This window comes from Mus pahari, chromosome 3 (assembly GCF_900095145.1).
Source record: "Mus pahari chromosome 3, PAHARI_EIJ_v1.1, whole genome shotgun sequence".
Classification (NCBI taxonomy): domain Eukaryota; kingdom Metazoa; phylum Chordata; class Mammalia; order Rodentia; family Muridae; genus Mus; species Mus pahari.
The window spans coordinates 31,333,688-31,357,975 of NC_034592.1; the positions used below are offsets into that span (position 1 = coordinate 31,333,688).

The 24,288-nt window shown below is 39.2% G+C and overlaps 1 protein-coding gene across 5 annotated transcripts in view; it reads left to right on the forward strand.

Annotated features, from left to right (window-relative positions):
• The window catches only part of Arhgap15 (Rho GTPase activating protein 15), a 622,856-nt gene that overhangs the window by 533,113 nt on the left and 65,455 nt on the right, over nt 1-24,288 (forward strand). For all 5 annotated transcript variants that reach the window (XM_021192463.1, XM_029536483.1, XM_021192464.2 and 2 more), the window contains one exon: nt 21,093-21,198. In XM_021192463.1, the coding sequence (XP_021048122.1) occupies nt 21,093-21,198 (106 nt within the window). The remainder of the gene's footprint in view (nt 1-21,092; nt 21,199-24,288) is intronic.

Below are 24,288 nucleotides of genomic sequence, written 5' to 3' on the forward strand. Positions count from 1 at the left end.
GAATGAGAGTTTCCACTAGAAGCAAATTCTCTGCCAGTGAGTGTTCTCTATTGAAGAAGCCATGGCAGACAGCAGCACTCTGTAGGTTGGGGCCATCTTCACTGTGTCAAGCAGCTGAAGGACCGCCATTTTGCTCCCTGGAACTGCTATAGCATTTTAAGCATTTTCTAGAAGGCTGAGAGTTGGCTGCAGCTGGCAAAGCATTGTTCCTTTTTTAACTCATGTGATAGGTATCTTCAACAGTGTCAAACAAATTTGTAGAGCTGGTGATTAGCTGCCCAAAGAGCATAATGTATGCATTATTAATTAAAGAAGGTAAGTTTGGCTAATTGTCATTTCTATACAGTAGCAGTGCACTAAGATACATTTTAACAATCTATAAATAATTGATAATTTTTTTTCTTTCATCTTCCTTCCTAGTTTGCATAAAACTAATGACTTGGTAAATGTTACTCACTTCAAAATATTCTACCGCTTCTATGAAAATTAAACTAACACTGTAACCTTAGCAAATAAGATTCTCCCCCTTTTCTTGCAAGCTTTAAAAAAAGATAGGAAATATGACACTTGTAACAAAAATGTGATTCTGTGAAATCCAAATGAGAATCATAAATAATATAAAATCAGCATTAAGAATGTGACTGTAAGTATAAGAAGTGGGATTGACTTTATAAATATCAAGAATCAAAACCACAATCACATATACCCATGAACATGCTTATACGCATGCATACGAACCTACATATATGTGTATGTATTTATGTGCATATACATACATATATTTGTATACCCCAGCATGCCCAGACACTTCCTCGTTCTCTCTCCAGGACCTGAACTTATGCAATCCATATGCAACTCTCAATTCCTATCCAACTGTATCCTGGTATTGTGGTATTTGCTGATTACTCTGTGAATAATTCCCTAAAACATGTCAGTTGGGGCGGGGCAAAAAAATTTCTCAAGTAAAGGATTTAAATGTCCTTCCAAAATGCTATGTCAATTTGATAATAGCACCTAGCTGGATCTCTGTGAGGGGAGATTGCAACAATAATAGCTACCTCTCCTCCTGGGGGCAGTTCTATTATTTCTATAAATCTATAATCTGTCAGTGTTGGATAACAATGTAAAAACTTACTTCTTCATTTTCAATGCAACAGCAACTGAATACATTTCTGGGTTTATGGATGGCAGTGCAATTTCTTATATTTACTTTATTGGAAATACGCTGTGATTTTCTTTTAAAGATTTTTTTTAAGGAGACCTACAAACTAAGTACTGCCTAAGTGACATATTGTTATTTAAGCCTTCGTCTAGTTTCACATATGCTTCATTATGATAAAAAACAGGTTGTAAGGACTGATTCCATGACCTCTGTTTCTCATTTTAACCCTACTGATATGTCACCCATGGCAACCTTAAACTGATTTTAATAGAGTCAATCCTATTATTCATTTAAATTGAGGTGCAAGAGCACTTAGACCAGGGAAATTTGCATTCAGCAAATGGGGATTTGATGAGCAGAAATGATAAGATATATGTTGTATAACATGGCCTATTTTGCTAGCAAATAAACAGCTCTTGAAATTGATAAACTTCAGAATATTTTATCCTCAAATGTTTATACATAAATGATTAAAATGCATTAGCAATTCTGCTTTTGAAAAAAACATATTGGGAAAACAACACAGTTGTGTTGCTTAAATTTGTAATTAACAAATTTATTACTAATTCTGTTCAGTTCTTTAATATGCTGCATTCCTGAAGAAGAACATTAATACGCAATGGCAGGGAGAAGCTAATTTTAAGACTTTGGAGAAATGAATGTCTTTTAATGCTGTGTGTTTCTCTTATCTACATGCCACATTATTGTAATAAGTACATTCAGGAATAATTTCTTTTCAAATATTTTTACAAATCTTGCTCTTATTTGCATGCAAGTAAGTTGTCAGCTTAAATCTTTGAAATGCAAAATATATCTCATTTCTATATTTCATCAAGGAGCCTTTCATGTTTAATAAATTACAACTTAGATCCTCTAAGACTTTGTTTTTCATTAACTAAAAGCAAAAGGATACATTTAAAATCTTAATCACAACCTGCAAGGGTATTTGCATGTTGCTGATATTTGTCTTGATGGGACTTTTAATATTTGCAAACTAATCCGGAGAGCAAGGTTATACCAATAATTTCTGAAGACAAAAAAAAAAAAAAAAAAAAAAAAAAAAATTTCCTTTTTTTTTTTTTTTTTTTTTTTTTTTTTTTTTTTTTTTTTTTTTTAAAAAAACTTTTGGCATTATTTTCTTTATTGTATTCATCAAGAACTTTGAAAAGAACTTCCTGTGGGTCAGCTTCCACAGTCCTTATGCTCTTGCGTCCACGCACCTCTGGGAAGATTTTCAGAAGCACTCACATCTCAGAAACACTGTTGGAAAATAGATAGAAGAAAGTCACACCGCGGCATTCAGTCTGACCTCTTATTAATAGGTGACCTATTAGGCAGAACCATTATCAACCCCAAATAAGCAAGGTAAACCACTCTCCCCTTCCAAGCTACCACCTCTGGGTGCTAAACAAAGGTGTCCATCGAAGAGAAAGCAAAGGGTACCCTTCCCTTTCTTCAGCTTGACCCCAGTTCAAGCAGGATAACAGTTTTCCTGCATTTTTGCTTGTTCTAGTTATTATTTTTTATTGGCCCCAAACCTCAGCTGATCTTATAGCAAGCCTGAACAGCCTGGAGGGGTAGAAGAGAACTAGGACATCTCAACAAAAACAAAAAAAAAAAAAAAAAAGAAAAAAAAAAGTCTTGACGGCTCAATATCCTTATTAGGGTTGTAGGGTCCCATGGGCCACTGCAATACAGTGTCACACAAGAGGCAAACTTCTGAACTTACTGCCCTGAGACCTTCCCTTAATCTTTTACTGTGGAATGAAAGATCAAAAACCTCAAGCAGTTTTAAAAATATGCAGCTAATGTCACGCAGTTAAACTGATGTAGCATGCATGTTGTTTTGCAAGCTAACAGGTTAAATATGGCTTTGCTTTAAGATTCCCATCAAATTTCGTTTTTATAGAGAAATTTCTGAAAGCAGAAGGGGTTGAGGGAGGGTGAGGTAAAAAGAAATAAATCATTGTAGTCTCAGGAACAGTAATCCTTGTTGAGGATTTTGGCTGATTGATACAAATAACATCGGCCCCGCCATCTGTCCGAAGAGGGACCTTTCCAGTCAGTGTTAAGCTGCAACGGCAGAATAATTAATGAATGGTGTCCTTTGTGCTGGTAATAAAGACAAGACAAATTATGTTATAATCCAACTGCTGCTCATTTGTCACAGCCAAATAAAATGTCAAATAAAAGTGAGGGGGGCACTGTGTTTGTTTAACGGACGGCATGCTACCTGTTTCTATTGTTGACAGACAACCAGAGTGTAAGTTTTGAACGTTACAGAATAGGAAAACCTCTGAACTCAAATTGCATTTCCTTGAGAGCTGGGGTGGGAATCTAGCGAGATACAGGGGGGAGTCTGGCAGAGAAACACTGAAGTAAGTTTTAATTAGAGAGCTGTAATACCACCCGCTCCTCTGAGTAAGTCGGTTGCGGTTGCAGTGCAAAAGCTCTCTGCCTGCAAAGTCCAAGTTCAAAACACAGCTGAGCTATTTGCAAATCTGAAAGAATTCGGTAGGGCTCTCATCTTGCATTTTCAGGATAGACACATTCATCCAGTTGCTCGGAAAGCCAAATAATGAAAACGAAGCCGGGATTTAGCAAGTCCCGCTGGGAATTACCTATGACGGAGGGCAGGGCTGCACCTCCTCAGAACATGCTCCTGCTGTAAAGATTCACAGACCTGGCATTCAGACAGGCATCTGTCGCTTGCTCTAATGCCAGTTCATAGTATACATACAAACATCTGCTTCCGTGCACAAAGGGATACAGAGCGCTTGACAGGTCTGTGTTAGCCGGCTTCGCAATGCCAGTTCTTTATGCAAAAACCCTAATGCTTCCCGGCAAGCCATTAGAAGTGATACAATCAGCCCAGGCCCCATTAAGCCATCAGTGTCCACCTGTGATAAAGATGGCCATTTGTTTTCTTAAAGCCCACTTAATGTCTGCTTAACTCAATTTGTCAGGAAATGTAGAACAATTTCCTCACAGTCTGAAATTTGGTAGTGGTTCAAGTCAAAGGCCAGGTCTCGTCCTATTCAAATGATGGAATAAACAGTCTTCACGTTGAATCTCCCTAAGGAACCTGTGTTTACTTTTTCTGAAAAATATGTTGCTGGAAAGGGAAAACATTTGCATCCCTTTACCATTTTTTTTTTTTTCTGAAGTCCTGGAATATATCTAGCAGGGAAGACAGCTGTGGCTGGATTATCTAAAAATAAATAAATAAATAAATTTAAAAAACATAATTTTATTTTCTGTCTTAATTCAGCCAAAAATTGGCTTTAGGAGAAGAGCCTTTGCAAAATGTCACAGCAGTGATCACTTTGCTGGTTTTAAAACCTTCCATTGTCATATGTACCAACTTACTACGTGGTTCACTTCTGCTTAGAACATATCTGAATTGCTTACATTTATAGCTATTTGTTAGAAATTGCTATTGTCTTTTTATACCCTTTAACACACACACACACACACGCACACACACACACAAACTTTAAGCTATTTTTGAAAAATGGAAAAGTTCTTAGGAACTTAAGTTAATCAAATGTGGGATCTTGTGTTGCTTCTGTTTCAAATCACTTTTGGCCATTGAAGACTTCGGTATTTCTATGATTAACCAACAGGGGGCTCCCTTTCAGCTATAGTGGGGCCCTAGCTCAGCAAACTTTTGCCCCATGCAAAATAAACATCAATTTTGACCAACATTTATTCAAATATTTATTGCTCATTCAACAACTTCTCCATTGGAAGACTTGGCTTTCAGAGCCTTGTATCTCTGCTTAGTGTGCATAAGAGCTAGCTACTGGTTACTAAAGCATTTTTCTGTTCATGACTTGTGTGTGAGATCCACTAAACAACGAAATCAATTAACTACCTGGCTAATTTGATCAGCAAATACTAATTGGGTATCTATACTGTTCAAAAAACTGAGGCAAATTGAGGCTTAAGTATGTACATTAGTTGAATAACTACCTCATTTTTAATTTTACAAGTAAAAGGAACCTTAGTAGGTATGTTTTCCAAAGAGAAGAGAAATCAAGGCTGGATTGTGGTGAATTGTATGCTTGCAAACAAGAAAGCAGCTGCCTATTTTTTTTTTTTTTCAACTTGGCAACATACCAACAGCTTTGCTTCTGTTCAGTGGTGTTGTGTTCAGTGGTGTTCATGGCTTGTATGTTTCATATTCCACTGCTCTAAGGTGCAGTCCAGCAGACAATAGAACACCCTAAAAATTGATATGATCAAGGAAGAACTAGAAATTAAACTATAAAACTGGACAACACAGTGCTCCTTGCTCCTTCAGATTGCAAACATATAGTCCTCTGGGTTTCCTGCTGTCTGCACTTGCTCAACAAAAGACTCTCCGCCCGATATATTCAACCAGGAGAAAAAATAAAGACCAATACAAACACATTCTACTGGATTCTGGACCACAGTCACAAAAAGGTCAAGAGCACCACCAATGCCTAAAGGGATGTCTTAGGACAAAAGGCATGTGTTTTAGAAAAATCTAAAGCTGGTTTGACCTGTGTAAGGAGTTTAGTTTTCTGCAAAATCAGCCAAATCAAAGATTCCATATTGTAAACATTGAGCCTTAATTTTATTGTCATAAACCCATACTGCCATAAAATAGGGAAAAACTTGGAAAAATTAGAAATACATATTATTTATACTAACTAATATATGGGTATATTTCTTACCAAGCTTTTTACTTACTTGTTTGGATGAGCTATAATTATATTGTACCAAAACTACTGCACAAACTCATATTAAATTGATTTTTTTTTAACAGATTGTAAAAAGCAGTTAATATTAACTTAAAGTCTACTTAAAACATAGAGAGTATAAAAATGACTTCAAATTTTATGCTTATTTAGAGATAATTCTTTCTGTCCTATTCACACTACACTTGTGTTAGGGATAAACACTCATAATTTTAGTCTGTGATACACAGAGTTCCACATAATGCCTACTGTTTCCTTCATCTTTTCATCTTCCTTACTTTAACTACTTTTTTCACTACATTTCTTCAAAACAGTTGTTATAGGAATACACGCTTACTAGGAATTCTTAGCAACGGATGTCAGCATGCTGTCCTCTCTGGACAGCTTTGTTTGACCAGAGGAAGAGAAAGCAGGTGCAGTCTCTTGCTAGCACAGCGTCTCAGTAGAGGTTTGTTACTAAACTCCAGAATGAACAGCGCTGGTCATGGTCTTGAAAGATGGCGGCCCATCTTTCACACCTTCTCCTCAATTATGTTGTGGAAACTGCCCAGCGTTCCTGACACCAGGAGCAAAACAGAAGCCTAAGAGCAGCAATGCAAATGGTGCCCTGGGTTTGGGATCCAAGCTAAGTAGACGCTTAGTTTCCCCTGTAAGGTCTCTATTCTTGAGATATAAACTCAGACCCTTCCGTGGGCAGACAAATAAGCTTCAAGTTCACTTTCAGGAAAGATGGGCTATTATCCACCTTGCATAGATGAGAATGTCCTTCTAATGACTTAGCAAACAAATGACAATTTGGAGTATGTAGATAATTTTACGTACTCAAAATTTCCCCTCTAATCTCATTAGATATTGCTTTGGTGTTTCGTTTTCTTTTGTATTGCTGGATTTGCTGAGAAAAGTCTTAGGAAAGCCTATGAATTTATTTATTGAGTCCTGTTTTTGAGTTCAATGCTTGTAAGAAAATGCTTTATATGCGTCATTTAAAAGGTTTACCAAAATATTTCTCAATATTCATAAATAGCGTATTTATGAATTTATTGTGTTAGAACCTGTCACTTTTAATACTGAAAAAGGTTATTTTTTCCTTGTTCATGGGCATTTTCTTTAATTCACCTTTGATCATGACACTTAGACTTCTGTTAGTCTTTCAAATATTATGATTTTTCCAGAGCATTTATATACATATAAACCAACTACCTATCTGATGTCCAATATGTCTTCTTCATTGCTGTTCGTGTTTCTACACTCTAGGGAAACTTCTCTGGTTTGTGATCCACATCACGGACTTAATTTTCTATAGTAACAATGTGTCCTTTAATGGAATTTAATTTTTACTTTACCCTTGGTCCTTCCTCAGCTTCCGGTATCTTTTTGTCATACCCTATTCATTCCCCTCTTATATCTATGAGTTTTCAATGCATCACATTCATAAAATCCAATGGATACTGAATTGCCTAATTGTCTTTGTAGTCATTGTGAAACATCTAGGCTTCGCTGAACACTCTCCTTTTATCTGAACTACTGGGGTGTTTTTGTTTGTTCGTTTTGATTTGTTTTTGTTTTCGTTTTTTTCATATGTGCTGAAGTCTTTAGGTTCATCTTGAAAGGTATAAGTGGATCCGGCACTTCATGTATGTTTCCTTTAACCTTCTGCTTCTATTCCAGTCTGGGACTTTGTCCTGATGATTCAAGCAATAGTCCGGGTTCTTACAATTCTCAAAAGGTCCCACTATGCCCAGGATGGTCTAGCTCTCTAAAAGGTGAAGTGTTTGCATCCTTTGAATTCCAAGAATTGATAACTAGCAGTATTTTGTGAGTCTCCACCCAGTTTCCACCCTATGCATCTTGTGAGGGACAATATCTGTGGTAGTGTGTGCCATTAACAAGGTGTAACCTCTCCATCTTCCTCCTAAAGTGTCTTGAGTATTTCATGGACATTGCCATCTTTGAATTTCCCCAGAAAAACCAAAAACCTGTTCTGTAGTTCAAAGAGAAAGCAGTAGATATGAAGGGGACAAGAGAAAACAATAACGACCTTTACCTGAATGAGGAAGAGATTACATAAATAATCCTTCTGATTAGCATACTTCTGAAGTGTTAGGTCTATAATAAGACAGTTGAAGGAGGTTGGCAAGCTTCCACCTGCCTTCTGGATGGTGCGCTCTTTACTGAAACAGTCAAGAGGCCCAACTGGTCCCAACACCAATACTTACCAGATCTCGAATGTCTTCCCATAAACTGGTCTTAAGTTCTTTTACTATGCTGACTGCCAGTCTCTGTTTGACTTACTTTGAGAGCCCAAGTTTGTTTCTGAGCATCTTTAGTGGCAAGTCCCAAGGGGAGGTTTAGGTGTGCCAGCCAGGTGCCATTTCAAACCAAAAGTCACCCTTTGTGTCAGTTTCTCCGGGAGTGTATCACAATGAAAGTTGACATTCAAATTCTCAGCTGTGGCCTGTGCAGCGGCTTCTCACTCACACCTTGTCTTTACCTAGAAGTGAAGACCCCTTGTGAGTGAGCTGGGTACATTGTAGCCACCTTAGCCCTGCCTTTGCCCCTTTGAGCTTCTAAGGGGATATTTTGGATCACAAAGTGTGAGTCTGTCACTTAATTATAATGATGGCTTTCAGACTTATTTTTCCATTTGGGAGGTTTTTTGTTTTGTTTTGTTTTTTTGTTTGTTGGGGTTTTTTGTTGTTGTTGTTGTTGTTGTTGTTGTCTTTGTTGTTGTTGTTGTTTTTTCCTTTCACTCATCTAAAACACACCTTAGTTCTTTATACAGAAAAAAAAAAAAAAAAAAAAGTGGGATTTACATCATAGGAAAAAAGTTCCTCTTGGCTTGGATCCCTGGAAAGGAGGTGTGTGAATGGCCTCAAGTTATACATTGCAGAGGAAATACCACCCAGATGCTCCACTCCGCCTTTTCTTGGCAGACAAGTAAGAACCATACTGAAAGTGAGTCTAAATTTTTAACAAAAGAATTCTAAAACCACACTCCATTGGAATGGGGACTAATTAAAAAAAAAACAAAAAACAAAAAACAAAACAAAAAAAAAAACCAGTCACCTCTCTCCTGATCAACCAAAGTAACCACTTATAATCAGAGCTCACCACACAGTTAACACTGAGTCCAGCAGCAGCAGATTGGATTACTGCAAGAATTTTGGAGGTGAGGTAGCAAATGGACCCATGTTCACCCCAGCTCCCTGCTCCTCCTCTCAGAGAGTGAAGACGACTCCGGGCAGCATCCAGCGCTAATGAACTGGACAGGTTTTGCTGTCGGTGAGGTGTTTGCCGTTACATATTGCACATAATGTATGGCCCTGTTAGAAGGGAAAAATTGGAGTCAAAGTGGCTGGAAAGTTAGGTCTGCTCCGCAGCTCTGCGAGATTGTTGACATCTGCCGAGGTTGGAGCGCTCAGTAAGCGGGAAATGGGGTGTCACTCTGAGTGGTAGTTTACCATTATCCTGGCATCCTAATGAAGTGTCTGCAGTGCACAGAGCTTCTGGATGGCATCTTAACGCACGGCTAAGCAAAAGCACTTCACTCCCTGTCACTGTCATCCATCTGCCTGCACCCCACTGTAGCCAATGGGATGGAACCATGCTACAATGTGCTATAAGCCATTTAGAGTTGCACATTGCATAATCAGTCCCATCAAATATGTTAAAAATGGCTATTATTGGTTATTTCCCTCAAACTCTGGCACCTGGAGTTTGATACATTAAAGTCAAACTTTCTTCAGTGCTGGTTTTTTTTCCTATGAATCCCACACCCCCACTATCTAATGGAAAAGGGGTGCATCCTTCTTTGGAGTCTTGGGAATGAACAACGGATGAAAAAAGTTATATGAATCCTCATTAAAAACTTCCTTGTATATCATACTTGGTGAATTCGATTTACAATAAAAGGGAATGGCCATCTTTGAGAGAACCTTCTTTTTTAAGGCAAGGGCAACTCCAGAGGTTTCTGATTTTTCATCTTACAGCACATTACTTAGTTCACAGTGAGTTTGGGTGCTTTTGAGAGGATTTTTTAAAGACACAGAGCATGTCACCAAAATCATTTGCATCTTAAGCTACAATTGCCAACACCACATGACTTAGCTTGATGCTTTAGCACTACCTAGGATAAAATTTCAGCACAGCGTGAAGAGGAAGATAGTTGTACTAGGTGCCTCAAAAGCGGGCTCTGTGTGTGTGTGTGTTCCTCCAAAACTTCTGTATAGACTTTGCAAGGCAGTCTACAAATCAACTGGGCTCTTGTTAGAACTGAAGTGGTAAGATGACCACAAAACTGAGGAGGGCACTTTCTGATAGAGACAGGGACAGCCACAAGCAGAATCTGTTAAAAAAGGGGGGCAGCGAGTAGCCAGGAAGGGTAGCTTTGTATAAACAAAAGGGCACAGCATAATTCGGTCGCATCAGGAATTTTTTTTACAGACATTAAAACTATGGTAAACATAACAGCGGGAAGCGTGCACTGCCGCACAGTGGGAAGCTCACAGTCTGCGGAGCGGTGCCTGGCTCCACCACTACTTCTAGTCCCTGACTTTCATTAGCACTCAACAATTCACCCAGCTCCCCAGAAAGGGGGGGTTTCCAAGCAGCAAAGCCCCTCACTAATTATTGTAAACGCTCCCAGGTTGCGGGGGGGGGGGGGGAAGGAGGATGAAGGTGGGGGGGTGTGCTCCAATGGCAAGATGGTGGTAAATTCAAACAAAAGCACTGTCCTGACATATAAAGGAATGAAAGGGAGAATGTTGGTTGCCTGCTAGTCTTTCATTAAAGTTGCAAGACAATACATTGTGGAGTATTAGGCCACCATTTTACAATGAAATTTTAGAAGACTGAACCAAACTGTGGACAGCTGTTTGTGAGTCACCGAAGTATATAGGTTGGCTTCACAAATGGCTGCCTCGCCTGGACCTCAAATTCAGCAAAGTATATCTCTCAGCTGGTCTCGGACACAGAAACGGATTACTCTGGAGGAAATCTGAAATAATATCTATTTGATTCCAGGACCAGGGAGCAGAGTGACAAGGCAGGCAAAGTGATGCAGGTTCCTAAAAATGATGCCCTCCAGTGAAGTCGCTATCGTTTCGGTCTTTAAAAATGAAGATTGGGCTTCTTAAAAGGGACAGGGCTCTACTGTTGATGAGGACACACATTTAGAATAACTAATAAATAAAAATAATGAAATAAAAATGACAGTTTTTTTCCCATTGCGGTGGTATATGTTTATTTTTTATTATTATTATTATTATTTTACTTTATTTTTGCTCGACCCAGATTCAGAATCTGGGTAGTTCATTTGTAGCCACCAGCTGCTGTCAGCAGTACTGCACACCAGCTTTCCTTCATGTGTGAGTATTTCTCCAGAACTCATTTGCAAAGGAGCCATAGTGATATTAAACACCATATCCAAACTTCTTTTAAACACACAAAGAAATGGGGAAACACATCAGAACTAGACCACTGAGAAAATGCTCCCTTCAAATTTACTGCTTGCTTCACATGCTAGTATAAAATACCCCTCCAAGTCCCGTTTGTGATCCATTTGAAACAATCTTGATTTGCTTAAATTGTCACATTCTTCTTGCACATGTCTTCCTAAATGCAAAATGGCAAAGAAGGCTCCTCCCTCTTCATTATAAAAGTGCAGAATTTCTGGCTTGTTTATTCCTAATGGGACACTTGAGAAAGAAGGAAATATATAAATATCTCTTTCAGAAGATTAGTTGCCTCAATCTTTTTAAAAGAGAGGATTTGTTTGTTTTTCCCCATAGTAAACAACTTGGGCTGTGTGTGCACTGAAGTTTTCCATTGTTAGATTAATGTCATTACTTTACTGATTCAGTCCTGCGGTTCAAAAGCATCAGACCTTTTATGTCTAATTTCTTCCACATTCTGTGTCCATGCGTTTCATTAGGACATTGGTAGTTTGAGATGAAATCTAAGCATCTTTCTCAATACAATGTTTAGAAGAATCTTCAAGTGCATTCTAACCTACTAAACCAGACAGAGTCTTTCAAGGATCCAAACTAACCAAATGAAACTATTTTATACCTTGTGAGGGACCATTTTCAATCAAAGAATCTGGGACAAGGAATGTCATAAGTAGTTCATTTCAAATAGAGCCTATGAAGATTTGTCTGATCTATCAATAAGCATTCTATTGATAAAGTTCAGAACAGAGGATGATCTGGCCAGTTCTGAGAGAGAAGGATCATTTAAAACAAGCGGGCAGACTACTACCTGTCACATTAAAGTTTGAGGTTTTTTTGTTTTGTTTTGTTTTGTTTTTACATAATGTTCCAGAAATTCCTGTGATTATTAACTGAATCAAGATGTATGGTTACTACACAAATGTTACCATAAAAATTATGTTTAAGATTTTAATAGAAAGAGGGGTCATGGTTTGTTTGTTTGTTTGTTCGTTTGTGGTTTTGTTGTTTTTGTTTTGTTTTGTTTTGTTTTGTTTTGAGAAACTATAAAGAGAGAGAAGAGGAAAGAAAAGCAAGCTATGGCAAAAACTCTGGGCTCAGCAGCTTTCTGGGTGAAATGGTGGGATGTGACTGTGTGATTTATAATGAGAAAAGGTATCTACAACATACAATTTTCTACCTAGCTGCAAATAATAATTCATAGTGATGTCCCTTCCAGATAAAGGACCTTTGCTATGTAGGACCCATGTGGTAAAATGATCATGATAAATGTCAGACCAGTGCAGGTAACGGCTTTACAAACCATTAAGATTAGCTGGCGCTTTTTTCTGATGATAACAGTAACCATGCTGTGACTCTATGTGGTAATAATATCTCAGTCCTGATAAATGCTAGGGCCAGGCAGGGGTGTTTATCATCCCCAGCTCAGAAATGCTGACTAAAGTTGCCACGTGTTGCCTGTTTTTCCTATTTCACAATTGTCCAATTTGGAGGGGAGGAGGAAGCTGAATCATAAAATGATCCTGTAAGCCATTTCTTAGAGGATTTTGCTGTTTGTTTAATTGAGGACTGTCCCTTGCTCTGTGTGTTGCTATTTTGTCCAGGTCGAAAAATTGACAAGGGAGCGTCCATATGAAATGCTCTCTCAACTTCAGAGGCCTTTTGTGTCTCACAAGTGCTCTAGATAAAATGTATTATGTATGCCTTTCCTAAAAATCATCTTTCAACTCAAAACAGAGAAAAGTATTTTCTTAGATTATGTTTTCTTTAATTGTCAGATATAGACCATTGTTCTCGTGTGAGATTGTAAACCTCATATAAAGTTAATCCGTCTACCAATAGAAGAACCAGAATGTTAGGAAACTTGTGTGAAAAATTCAAAAAGTAGTATTTCTACTCTTGTGAAAATGTACAAAGAGAATTAATATAAACAGCTGCTTAAGTATTTGGAATCTATTACTGGTTTACAATGAGAAACATGTCAAATGACTCACAATGGTAAGACTTTTAAAAATACTTATAAGACCAGATATGCATAAATAAACACAATTTAAAGAAAAATTTCACAGAACTCAATTCCAAAGAAATAAAGTAGTGAGCTGTTTTTTTCCTCAGGACAGATTACCACCTAAGAAGAAATTTGTGTCATTTGTAAGTTACAGAAATGTGTTTGGCTACCATGATACTCCCAAATTACTTTGAAGACAAAAACTCAAGAAAGGACAGTAGCATTCTGCTCTGCCTATAAAACCTGCTGCTGGAGTGTCAGACAGCACATCCCCTTCAATCCAGATAAACAGAGGCATTGCTGCAAAATGAGGAAAGCAAGATTGGTTTAAGATCCAGCTTACTCGGTCAAGTGCAAGGACGTGGGTCCCATACTCAACACACAAAGTGAAAAGCCAAGCTTGCACACTTCAGACACTTGAGAGGTAGAGGTGGACATCAGGGGTCCACTACTCAGCCAACCTACCCACACTGGCAAGCTTCAGGTCAGGGAGAGACCTTGTCTCAAAACAGTGATGAGCACCCTAGGATACCAGACATTGATGTCTGGCCTTCACACACATGCATGTATGCATGCACGCATGCCTGCATGCCAGCTTTAGGTTGCTAAATTTGAGAAAATATAATCATCCTAAAATTGGTTGCCCCCAAGTAATAACTCTCTTTAAAAGTTACTTAAAAGTCTTAAAAGTCAGTGTTTTCCAAACTTCCTCTCCATGTGAGGTCAGGATACCAGAAGTCCCAGAAAACAAAACAAACAAGACAAAAAACAAACAAAACAAAACAAAACAAAACAAAATAAATACAATTGTAGTAACAAGAAAAGACAATTATTTTCACTTCCCCTGAATGTATTTAAGGGCACATAAAAGGAATTAATCATGATAATTCTGAAGACCTTCTAAAATAAATTAAATGAAATTTCATCTCATTGATTTGTGAAATTCTGAATTACTTTGAATGTTTTGGCCAAGCAAACCAACACCTCAGAAGCCCTTTTACTTCAAAGAGTGACTTGGATGAGTCCTTGGGTAAGAAGAAAGATAGACACTTCATTGGTACCGGCGTTATAATATGTGCTATATTTAAACCTCTGTCATGACATGTTTTATGTTTCGTCGGCTTCTCTAGATCAAAAAATTGACAAAGACAGAGTAGATTCGTCTTAGCCACGGGCCACACTCTTGCCCTGCTAAGTATCGCTTCCTTTATTTGTATGTATACATATATGTCTAATCAACCATAAATTATTTAAATGATAAATTTACTTAACAGTGTCTGACTCTTGACTGCTGAAGAGAGAAATAAAAGGACAGATGAGGAAATTCAGGTGTTCATTAACAATGTTTCTAATAGCAGGCTGATTCTTCACTTCTGTGATATTTGCTGCTCCCCGAAGCACCCCATAGACCCCCCCCCCGAAATGCCATTTTTTATATTTAAGTAAGAAAAGGTTGTGTTTTCGATGTCTGTAGCTGCCTGGCCAGTGCTGCTTGACGTCGCTCTAAGTGATTACTTCCTCGTGCACCTAGAACAGAAACGGCCTCTAGAAAACAGCCACCAAGCAGCCTTTCCCATGAAAAGACTCCATGGGTTCTTGGCAATGCTCTGCCTAGAGTAGCCTCCATGTTAACACTGATTGACTAGGAAGAGCTGTTGCCATGGTTTGAAATTTAAAAAATGGGCAAGCACTGGCATTTCCCAGCTGGAACAGAGTAAACGGCCGTCTGTGTGATGTGTGGAAGTCAGGTGACCAAATCTAGTTTTAGGAGCCCCACCACCATCACTAAAGAAGGAACCGATCCTACACGGAACATGGATTCCGTTTGAGTTGAACTGTTTAACACAGTTTATTGCTACTTCAAACTACACTTGCCGGGTGTCTACAGACATTGAGAATGTGTTTCCCCTTTAGTTAACGGTAAGACCTTGCTTTTCTGGATTCTAGAGGGCTCTGTAAGGAGCACAAAAATCTCACTAAAGTGAAAGTTGTCAACTGCAGATCAATTTCAGGACCCCGATAGGCCTTGCTTCCGACGCAGTCGTGCTTCTGCCCGTGCAAACTCTATTTATGATTTTCAAACAACGAAGCTTTGGCAGCTGACCCGTTCCCCAAGAAAGATCTATCACAGCCTGTGTGACTTCTTTCTGTTTTTAAAGAAATTACTAAAGGATAACATATAAGGAAAAATAATTTTTAGAAACGATATTAATGGGTAAGCACCTCTGTGTCATAGCTGATAACAATCTAAAAACATGTGTCCACATGAAGATAACTCAGTGAGCAATTAACATATGCAAATGTGTAAAACACATGGTTCAATAGAAGTCCCATGGTCTATAAATTTTTGTTAATATTTTAAAGTAAATACAAAGAAGCTTCTAGTTTAAGCAATTTACCTATCACCCTAAAGCAAAGGAGAAATTCTAAGTACTTCAGTCAGTGTCCTCGGAGACAAACCACTCTCCTTATTTATAGCATGAGTTTGAAGTATGTGAGCTTTAAAACTCCCTCTAATGGGTCTCTTTCTAATGTAAATGTACATTATTTTAAATATCGAACAAGCAATTGTTACAGCCTGGGTGACTTCCCATCCTCAAGCTAACTTTGTAGTTGAAAAGTGGATTGTAAATGATCTGAATCATTTACAATAGACTTCCCAGTATCCACAAATAGGATACTCTGATACAGAAGGGATGTTACCCAATGATACCCATTGCTATCGACAAGAACCGTCTCTCGGCACATTCTAAAATGGTCACGGCAAAAAAAAAAAAAAAAAAGAGCATGACTCAACTAAATCTAGAATAATCATCACATTCTCAGGACAGCCTGCCATACAGTGGCCACCTTGCTTTCGTACAAGATGTGTTAACATTCCAGAGTACACGAACAGCTGGGTACAGTGCCCTCTTTAACACACGGTGATGCAGCTATCTTTTAAGAACTATAGACAATCAGATGAATAAGATTTCTGGCATTGTGTACTGGAAGAATCAAGACCTTTCTATCCATGGACCTGTATAACGTAACAGAATGTATCTTGAAATGTGACTCAATACACACTTATAAAAAAGTTAAGAAAAATAAAACCATGGATGATAAGGCCAGAAAACTGCCTAGAGGTCATCCAGTCCATATGGCTGTTCACCATGCCAAACTCTTTCCATCACCATATAACCTTATCTTATCTCTTTTCTATAAGGAATTTGGTTGTAAATGTGTTTTAGTAGTGACAGTTCTTGCAGATAAATGCAAGATAAACCATATTTTGAACAAAAAAAAATGTGCCCTAAGAACCACTAATAGGGTGACTATAAAGTCTCATTCTTATCATAGCATTAAAGTCTATTTCACATCGTAAAAGAGATATTACTTCTCTGCGTAGCACAGAATTTTATTTGAAGAATCTGGTTTACAACTCTAGTTTGTCGGGGGGGTTAAGAAGAAGAGTGACAGCAGGTCAAGAGATGACAGAAAATTATTTAGAATCTCCGTTGGACGGCGAAAACCAGTGAAGAAGTGTCTGGTGTGCCGTGGAAGAAGGTTTCCAGTTCGGAGACTGGAAGCACTAGTTGAATAGGAGGGACTTAAATCATGAGGATAAGAACACGGAGTAGCTCTAAAACCCAGTGGTACCAGATCGAAAGCAGAATTCAGTACAGACGAAGGAGAAACGTTCAGCCCGTTATTTCCGAAAGGCGTGTGTACTCTTAGCATACAGTTCAGCTAAGTGGTCTTCAGCTGTCCGTGTAAGAAATGGTCCTTTACTTTCTCCGATCTTAATGTTAAAAAGAAAAAGTCCAGGACACTCACCACCACAGTCTCCTCAAATTCTGAGCACTTCACGTGCTAATAGAGAAATAGCTGAAAACCGTGGTATTTGTGTGTTCCTTCAAATCAAGTGAAGACTGTTGACAGTGTCTCTTTTATTTTTCTCAAAATTTATTTCTTATTCACTTTACATCCCTACCACAGGCCCTTTTCTTTCTCGCCTCCCAGTTCCACCCTTACAGATCCCTCCTCCCACTGGCTCCTCCCCTTCTCCCCAGGGAAGGGGAAGCACACCTGTCCTGGGAAATCTAGTCCCAGCAGGACGAAGCACATCCTCTCCCACTGAGACCAAACCAGGAAGTCCACTTAGGGAAAGGGGCTTCAGTGGCAGGAGTCCGAGACAGGGACCACTCCAATTGTTAGGGGACCCACATGAAGACCAAGCTGCACATCTGCTACAAATGTGTACAGGGGTCTAGATCAGGCCCCTGCATGCTCTTTGGTTGGAGGTTCAGTGCCTGTGAGCCCCCATGGGCCCAGGTTAGATGACTCTGTAGGTCTTCTTGTGGTGTCTTTGAGCCCACTGGCTCTCTTAGTAAGCTGTGCTGAGTCTCAGCCAGAGGAACCACTCCAGGCTTATGGATGGTACTCCCAGATCCTTATGTGACACACCCTAAACCAGACTTAAAAGAGGTCCTTTCAATTTTAGTGTATCCAGTTGTGTTTGCAGATATTTCCCCCACTTAGACATGTTTACATTATTTGCATTCCATGAAAGGCTTATGCGGTGTTGATTTAAAAGGGAAAACATTAACATTGCTTTTTTTGTAATCCTTTGAAAGATTTTGTTCAGAGTGTAGTGTCATTCATTTCAGTCTTCCGTAGTCCAGCATAACTTAGCCGCAAATATCTATGTAACTATTCAATTGTGTGGCTCCTCCGTGTGTGTGTGTGTGTGTGTGTGTGTGTGTGTGTGTGTGTGTGTGTGTGTGTGTAAAAAGAAGGGAACCTGATGAAATCTTTTCAATGTAAAACATTTCTTTTTTGGGGGGAGGGGATGGGGCGGGTTTCGAGACACGGTTTCTCTGTGTAGCCCTGGCTATCCTGGAACTCACTCTGTAGACCAGGCTGGCCTCGAACTCAGAAATCTGCCTACCTCTGCCTCCCAAGTGCTGGGATTAAAGGCGTGCACCACCACGCCCAGCTGTAAAACACTTCTTATAGACAGAAACCACAATATAGTTTATAAACTTCCATATAGATAACTACTCTCCAATCAGATCAATTTCTTAGGCCATCACCTAAGTGTTTAGGGTGTTGCCTAATGCCTAGCTAGGTGAGCAGTTGCATGTTCACAGCTGACCACAACTCAGATCAAGAATTAGTAGCTAGGAGTGGCGAGATGACACTGTGGTTAATAGACCTGCACAGGATCTAAGTTCACCTCCCAGTACCTAGTCAGTCAGTTCAAAACTGCCTGTAATTCCTGCTACAGGCAACCTGATACCCTCTGGTGGACTCTGCAAGTACCAATGTTCACAGGTACCTCCAACCTCTCTCTCTCTCTCTCTCTCTCTCTCTCTCTCTCTCTCTCTCTCTCTCTCTCTCTCTCTCTCTCTCTCTCTCTCTCTCTCTCTCTCTCTCTCTCTCTCTCTCTCTCTCTCACACACACACACACACACACACACACACACACTTAAAAATAGTAACTACACTTTAATGGTTACTGAAAGCAGATAGTTAGTTAGCACTTAGTTTCACGAGTCTTCAGGAAAAGTGTGTTGAATATCATAGCTTATTCCATAAAACTACCCTTTAAGATGCTGGTCAAAGTGAATAAGAAATGTGTACATGGCCATAGCTAATGTCTATGTCATAGCTAGTTAAGGTTAGCTTTGCTGTAATAAAACACAATGGTGAACTCGAACTGGAGAAGAAAGTGTTCATTTGATTTATGCTTTCACATCACAGTTAATCATCCAAGAAAGTCAGAGCAAGAACTGAAGCCAGGCAGGAACCTGGAGGCAGGAGCTGATGTAGAGGCACTGACGGGATTCGGCTTACTGGCTTGTTACTCATGGCTTGTGCAGTCTGCTTCCTTATACAACTCAGGGCTGCCAGCCCAGGGATGGCACCATCCACAATGGGCTGGGCCCTCCCCCATCAACCACTAATTAAGGAAATACAGGCTTGCTCATAGCGAGTACTATGGAGTTGTTTTCTCAGTTGACCCTCCCTGCTTTCTGCTGACTCTAGCTTGTCTCAAGTTGACACAAAACTAGCCAGGACAGCTACTAAGAATCTATTTCAGAATTTAAAGCAAGACCTAAGCATTCTAACCCATGCACATAGTTTTCACTGCCTAATTCATTTCTCCTCCATTTAATCTATTATTTGCCAGTAGAGAATTCACTCTGCATCAAAGGAAAATGCAAGTGGATGCAGAGGTTGAAAGACATTTGTGCAATGGACATGCCTTATGCATCATTGCATATGACTCTACAAGATGAACTGCAAGGCACCCTGAGGCCTGGGTAGCTTTATCTAGGTAACTAGGACCAACTTCTCTGCCATCTTTCTTGAGTTCATTTGAGTGGAATTTCATATCCACAAGGGACTCTGTGAAGCACAACCCTACATGACAGAGGAGCCACTCCAGCAAGAGATGTGGGGACTGGTTTGTTTTCTTTCTATCTATCTTGCTTGCTTGCTTGCTTGCTTGCTTGCTTGCTTGCTTGCTTGCTTGCTTTCTTGCTTTCTTGCTTTCTTGCTTTCTTCTTGCTTTCTTGCTTTCTTGCTTTCTTTTCCCCTTTGTTTCTGTATGTGCAGTGTGGTCCAAGCCATCTTCTGTTGCAACTCTTCTAAGAACTGCAGTTCTGAAAGAGTTGACTGTGGGTGGCATTGTTTATAGACCTTCATGGTTTTAAAAGGGAAAAGTAGAGATTCCAAGCTCAGTACAGTGGAAGGACCCTCTGTACAAAGTGCATTCACTTGTACCAAGGGGCTAAATTCGTTGTCCATGCACCACAGGAAGAGGATGAAGGAAGCAATCTATGGGATATGCAGTTTTAAACAATTACCTATTTTAAGACATGTAAATTACCTGCCATTATGTTTACTGACTTTTGATGGATTCTGAATGCTCTTATGTTATTGCTTAAAAACAAAATATATGAGGATAAAAAGCATAGAAAATATTAAAAATGTATTTTTTTGCTCCTTTAAAAATACTTGCCAGAGAATCAAAACAACAGTGGAATACTAGAAAAACTGCAGGACATTTATAATTATAAAATATATGTAATTTATATGTAATTATATATATTTATATAATTATGTAATTATAAATTATATGCACATTGTATGTCCTTCTGCCAACATAACGTATCCAAGGACATGAATTTACTCTCTTACAATCATGAAGGTTAGAAATCTGTCATCAGTCCCACTAAACATGAGGTGTGGATGTCTCTGTTTCCTCCACAGGCTGTGTCCTTGTCTTCTCCATCCTTGGGCAGCTCTCCTTGAACAGCTTCTCCCACTTCACATGGCCTGTCTCTGACCTCACTGTCATTTACCTAACTCTCATCCTTCTGAACGCCTGTGGACCAAAGAGATTGCACAGCTCACCAGACACTCCCTTCCTAATGTGAGCACACCTTCAGAACACTCTCTCCAAGAATGAAAGGACATGGGCATCTTGGAAGGCACTATTCACTCCCATGCCTTGCGAAAGAAAATATAAGAAAGGCAAATGAATATCTAATCTCAACCGAAAGGACTGCACCAAAGTCACACTGCCGATGTTTTGATGTGGCCATAGTCTAATCCAGAATCAAAACAACAAGTGAGACAGGAACTAATGATCAGTGATGTTAGTTGTTAGGTTAGAGTCCAAACTTCTCCTCAGAAACCCTCTCTTCTGCCTGTGAAATCTCTGCCTTTGCTGATCTTTCTTCTCAATTTTGTTTCAGAAAAACAAGACAGCAATGAAAAAATTGAAACTATGAGGTCTCTGGTAAAAAGTCTCCCTCCAGCAAATCGTGACACCATGAAAATCCTCTTCAGACATCTAACCAAGTAAGTTACATGAGTTTTTGAGTATGCTGTATATAGATGTTACTTAAGTGAAGAACATTTATATTTTCGAGACAAGGGTTCTCTAAGGTGTCCATCAGGGATCTTTACTTGGATCTAATCTCAAGTTTCCCTCAGAACCTGAAAACATACTCAGGATAGAAAAAAAAAAAAAAGACCCAAAAAGGGAACTTCTGAGGGGTTTTATTTCTTAACATGAAAATGTTTGCTGACTGGCTTTTAGAACCATTACCAGGGCCCATTTTTGGGCCATGTCGACACTGCTATCTAAGTATAAGTATGAAATGATTCAGACAGGTATTAATGTACAGCTCCACCATATACCAAATCCAATGACCAAACAGACATGACTTACAGTCTCGGAATTTCACTTTGATAAGGCGTTACTCATGTAGTCAGTTGGAGAGGAGTATTCCAGGAAAATGGCAAAATAAACGTCTAGAGGCTCAAATTATCTTGATACTCATGAAAAGCAGAAAGCAGACAGAAAAGGCTGAGTAAGGAAGGTGAGCCCAGGAACTGAAGTCTTATCACATAGGTCCTTGTGGGTTAAGAAAGACCTAGATTCTACTGTAAATCTAAGGAGGAGCCCACCAAAGAGGCTAAACAGAGGCTATGGGATGCTGGAGCGGTGGGGAGGGAGAGTGTGGATAGGTGGGGGAGCTCTCTCATACAGGCAAAAGGGAGGGGGAGGGCAGATGTGGCATGTGGAGTTGGTGGAGGGATAACTGGGAAGTGAGATATCATGGGATGGGGGGGGTTGCTGGAGAGGATAACCAGGAAGTGGGATATAATTTGAGATATAAACAAATGGAATGATTAATTAAAAAAAAAATATTGCTCTGACTCCTGAATGGAGAAGAGATTACAAATGTGAAAGCAGGCATGCCATTGGCTAGAATCTCTAGTTTAGGCAAAGTGAAGATGACTTTAGAGGGGTGGTCCTCAGCTGGTGGGTCTCCACCCCTGGGTGGGGGGAGTCAAATGACACTTTCACAGGGATCCACTAAGACCATTGGAAAACACAGATATTTGCATTACACTTCATAACAGTACCAGAATTAGTTACAAAGTAGCAATGAAAATAATTGTGTGGTTGAAGGGGTCACCACAATATGAGGAAGCAGATTAAAGGGCAAGCTGCAACCGGAAGTTTGAGAACCACCACTTTAGAGAGAGATGAGTCTAGAAATCATACAAGTGGGTCAGGTTGGGTGCGCTGTTGTTTGTGGTATGATGTAGAAAGGAAGGAGAAACCAGGGGTGCCACTTTGGGTTTCTGCTTAGGCAAGGTGAGAAATGACAGCATCACATACACAGATGGGCCAAGCTGGTGGAAGAACAGTAGAAGCGCGTTTGAAAGCCCCATTCTGGCCATGTCGCATCTGGAAATAACAGTCATTGCTTTCTGTTGACGCCTTTAATCTGGCACAGTGTGACACATGCGGTGATGTCTGAGCTCTTACTCTACATGCATAGCGTCAGTGTCCTGCTCACCGAACAGTGAACCAAAAACTGTGGGTTTTGCTGTGTGAGATTAAAGTTGCTTAATCGCCCGAGTCACTATTTAGGATGAATAATTTCCAAAAATTATTCAACTCATCCATCCAATTATTTTTAATTGTGAATGTAAGACATGCAACTAACTGCACACAAAATCCATGAGTAAGGAACGGTGATGAATATACATTAAAAAGTGAACGGCGCTCCCAGTCATTCTTAGCTAGCTGAGCAGAAGTAGCTGATGCTGTATTATGTGCCCTTTCAGACCTGTTCCTAAGCACATGCAAACATATGTGTATGTTGCTTGTGGTGTTATAGCACACAGCCCTGAACACATTACTCTGCATCTATTTTCAACCCATGCATTGCCTCGACTTCACTGAACAGACCAGCTTACCCCTTTAATGATAATGCTCCAAGTATGCTGAGGTCACAGCTTGCCAAAGTAGTCACTGCATTAGAGAACACAGAATGACCTAATGCATCATGTCCGTTGTTCCCTCAAAGTTCAGAGCATCCTTTAGTATTAGAGTGCAGGATATAATGGGAGATCTTGGCTCTTCAATGAAAAGAAGAGGAAGGTTTAAAGGCTTAGACACAAATCCTTGGTCTATATATTGTTTCAGGTTATGGCCTCAGACATCTGCATCTAGATTAAATAATAGACCATACCTGGTAGTTATGAGAATTAAATGATACAATGTTCATAGAATGTTTAGCACAGACCAACTACTCCTGATATGTTACTATTTTCCTATCAAGATTTTTACCCAACATGAAAGGGGTTTTCAAGTTGCAGTTTAAAACTCTAATTCCTGCTAATTCTAAGTGGACAAAATCAAAAGACAAAAATAAAAAAAATTACATTATTTAATACTAAGATATACCCGGTCTTATAGCTCTTGAGAACATCCATTACTTAATCTCAATTATTTCTCTTTTTTTTTTCCAATTGAAAAAAAATAAGAATAAGATGAAGAGTAGATTTTTTTTTTAAGTGAATAAAATAAAGATACCAAGAATTGGCTAACTTCCTTCAGAAACACAGAAACTATGTAGTTAGGGTCAAGATTGTCCATGACCAGGCATGCAGTTCCTATATAAATAAGCAGGTTTCTGATATATAAATGGACTTTCTAACATAGTTGGAGCTTTTGTTTAATTCAATAAAGCTGTAAATAGATATTTTAAATTAAGATTTTTAGATAAGATTATTGTGCTACTTCAAAGCATTCACATTTTGAGATTTTTCATTATGGGTGAGAAAAAGTGTGTTGTTCATCAGCCACCAATATTTCTTGGGTGGTGTGGCCATATCCCATCCAGCACCAATTTATTATTATTATTTATATTTTAATTTTTAATTTATTTTATTAGATATTTTCTTCATTTACATTTCAAATGATATCCCGAATGTCCCCTCCCTCCCTCCACCCTGCTCCCCTGCCCACCCACTCCCACTTCTTGGCCCTGGCGTTCCCCTGTATGGGGCATATAAAGTTTGCAAGACCAAGGGGCCTCTCTTCCCAACGATGGCTGACTAGGCCATCTTCTGCTATATATGCAGCTA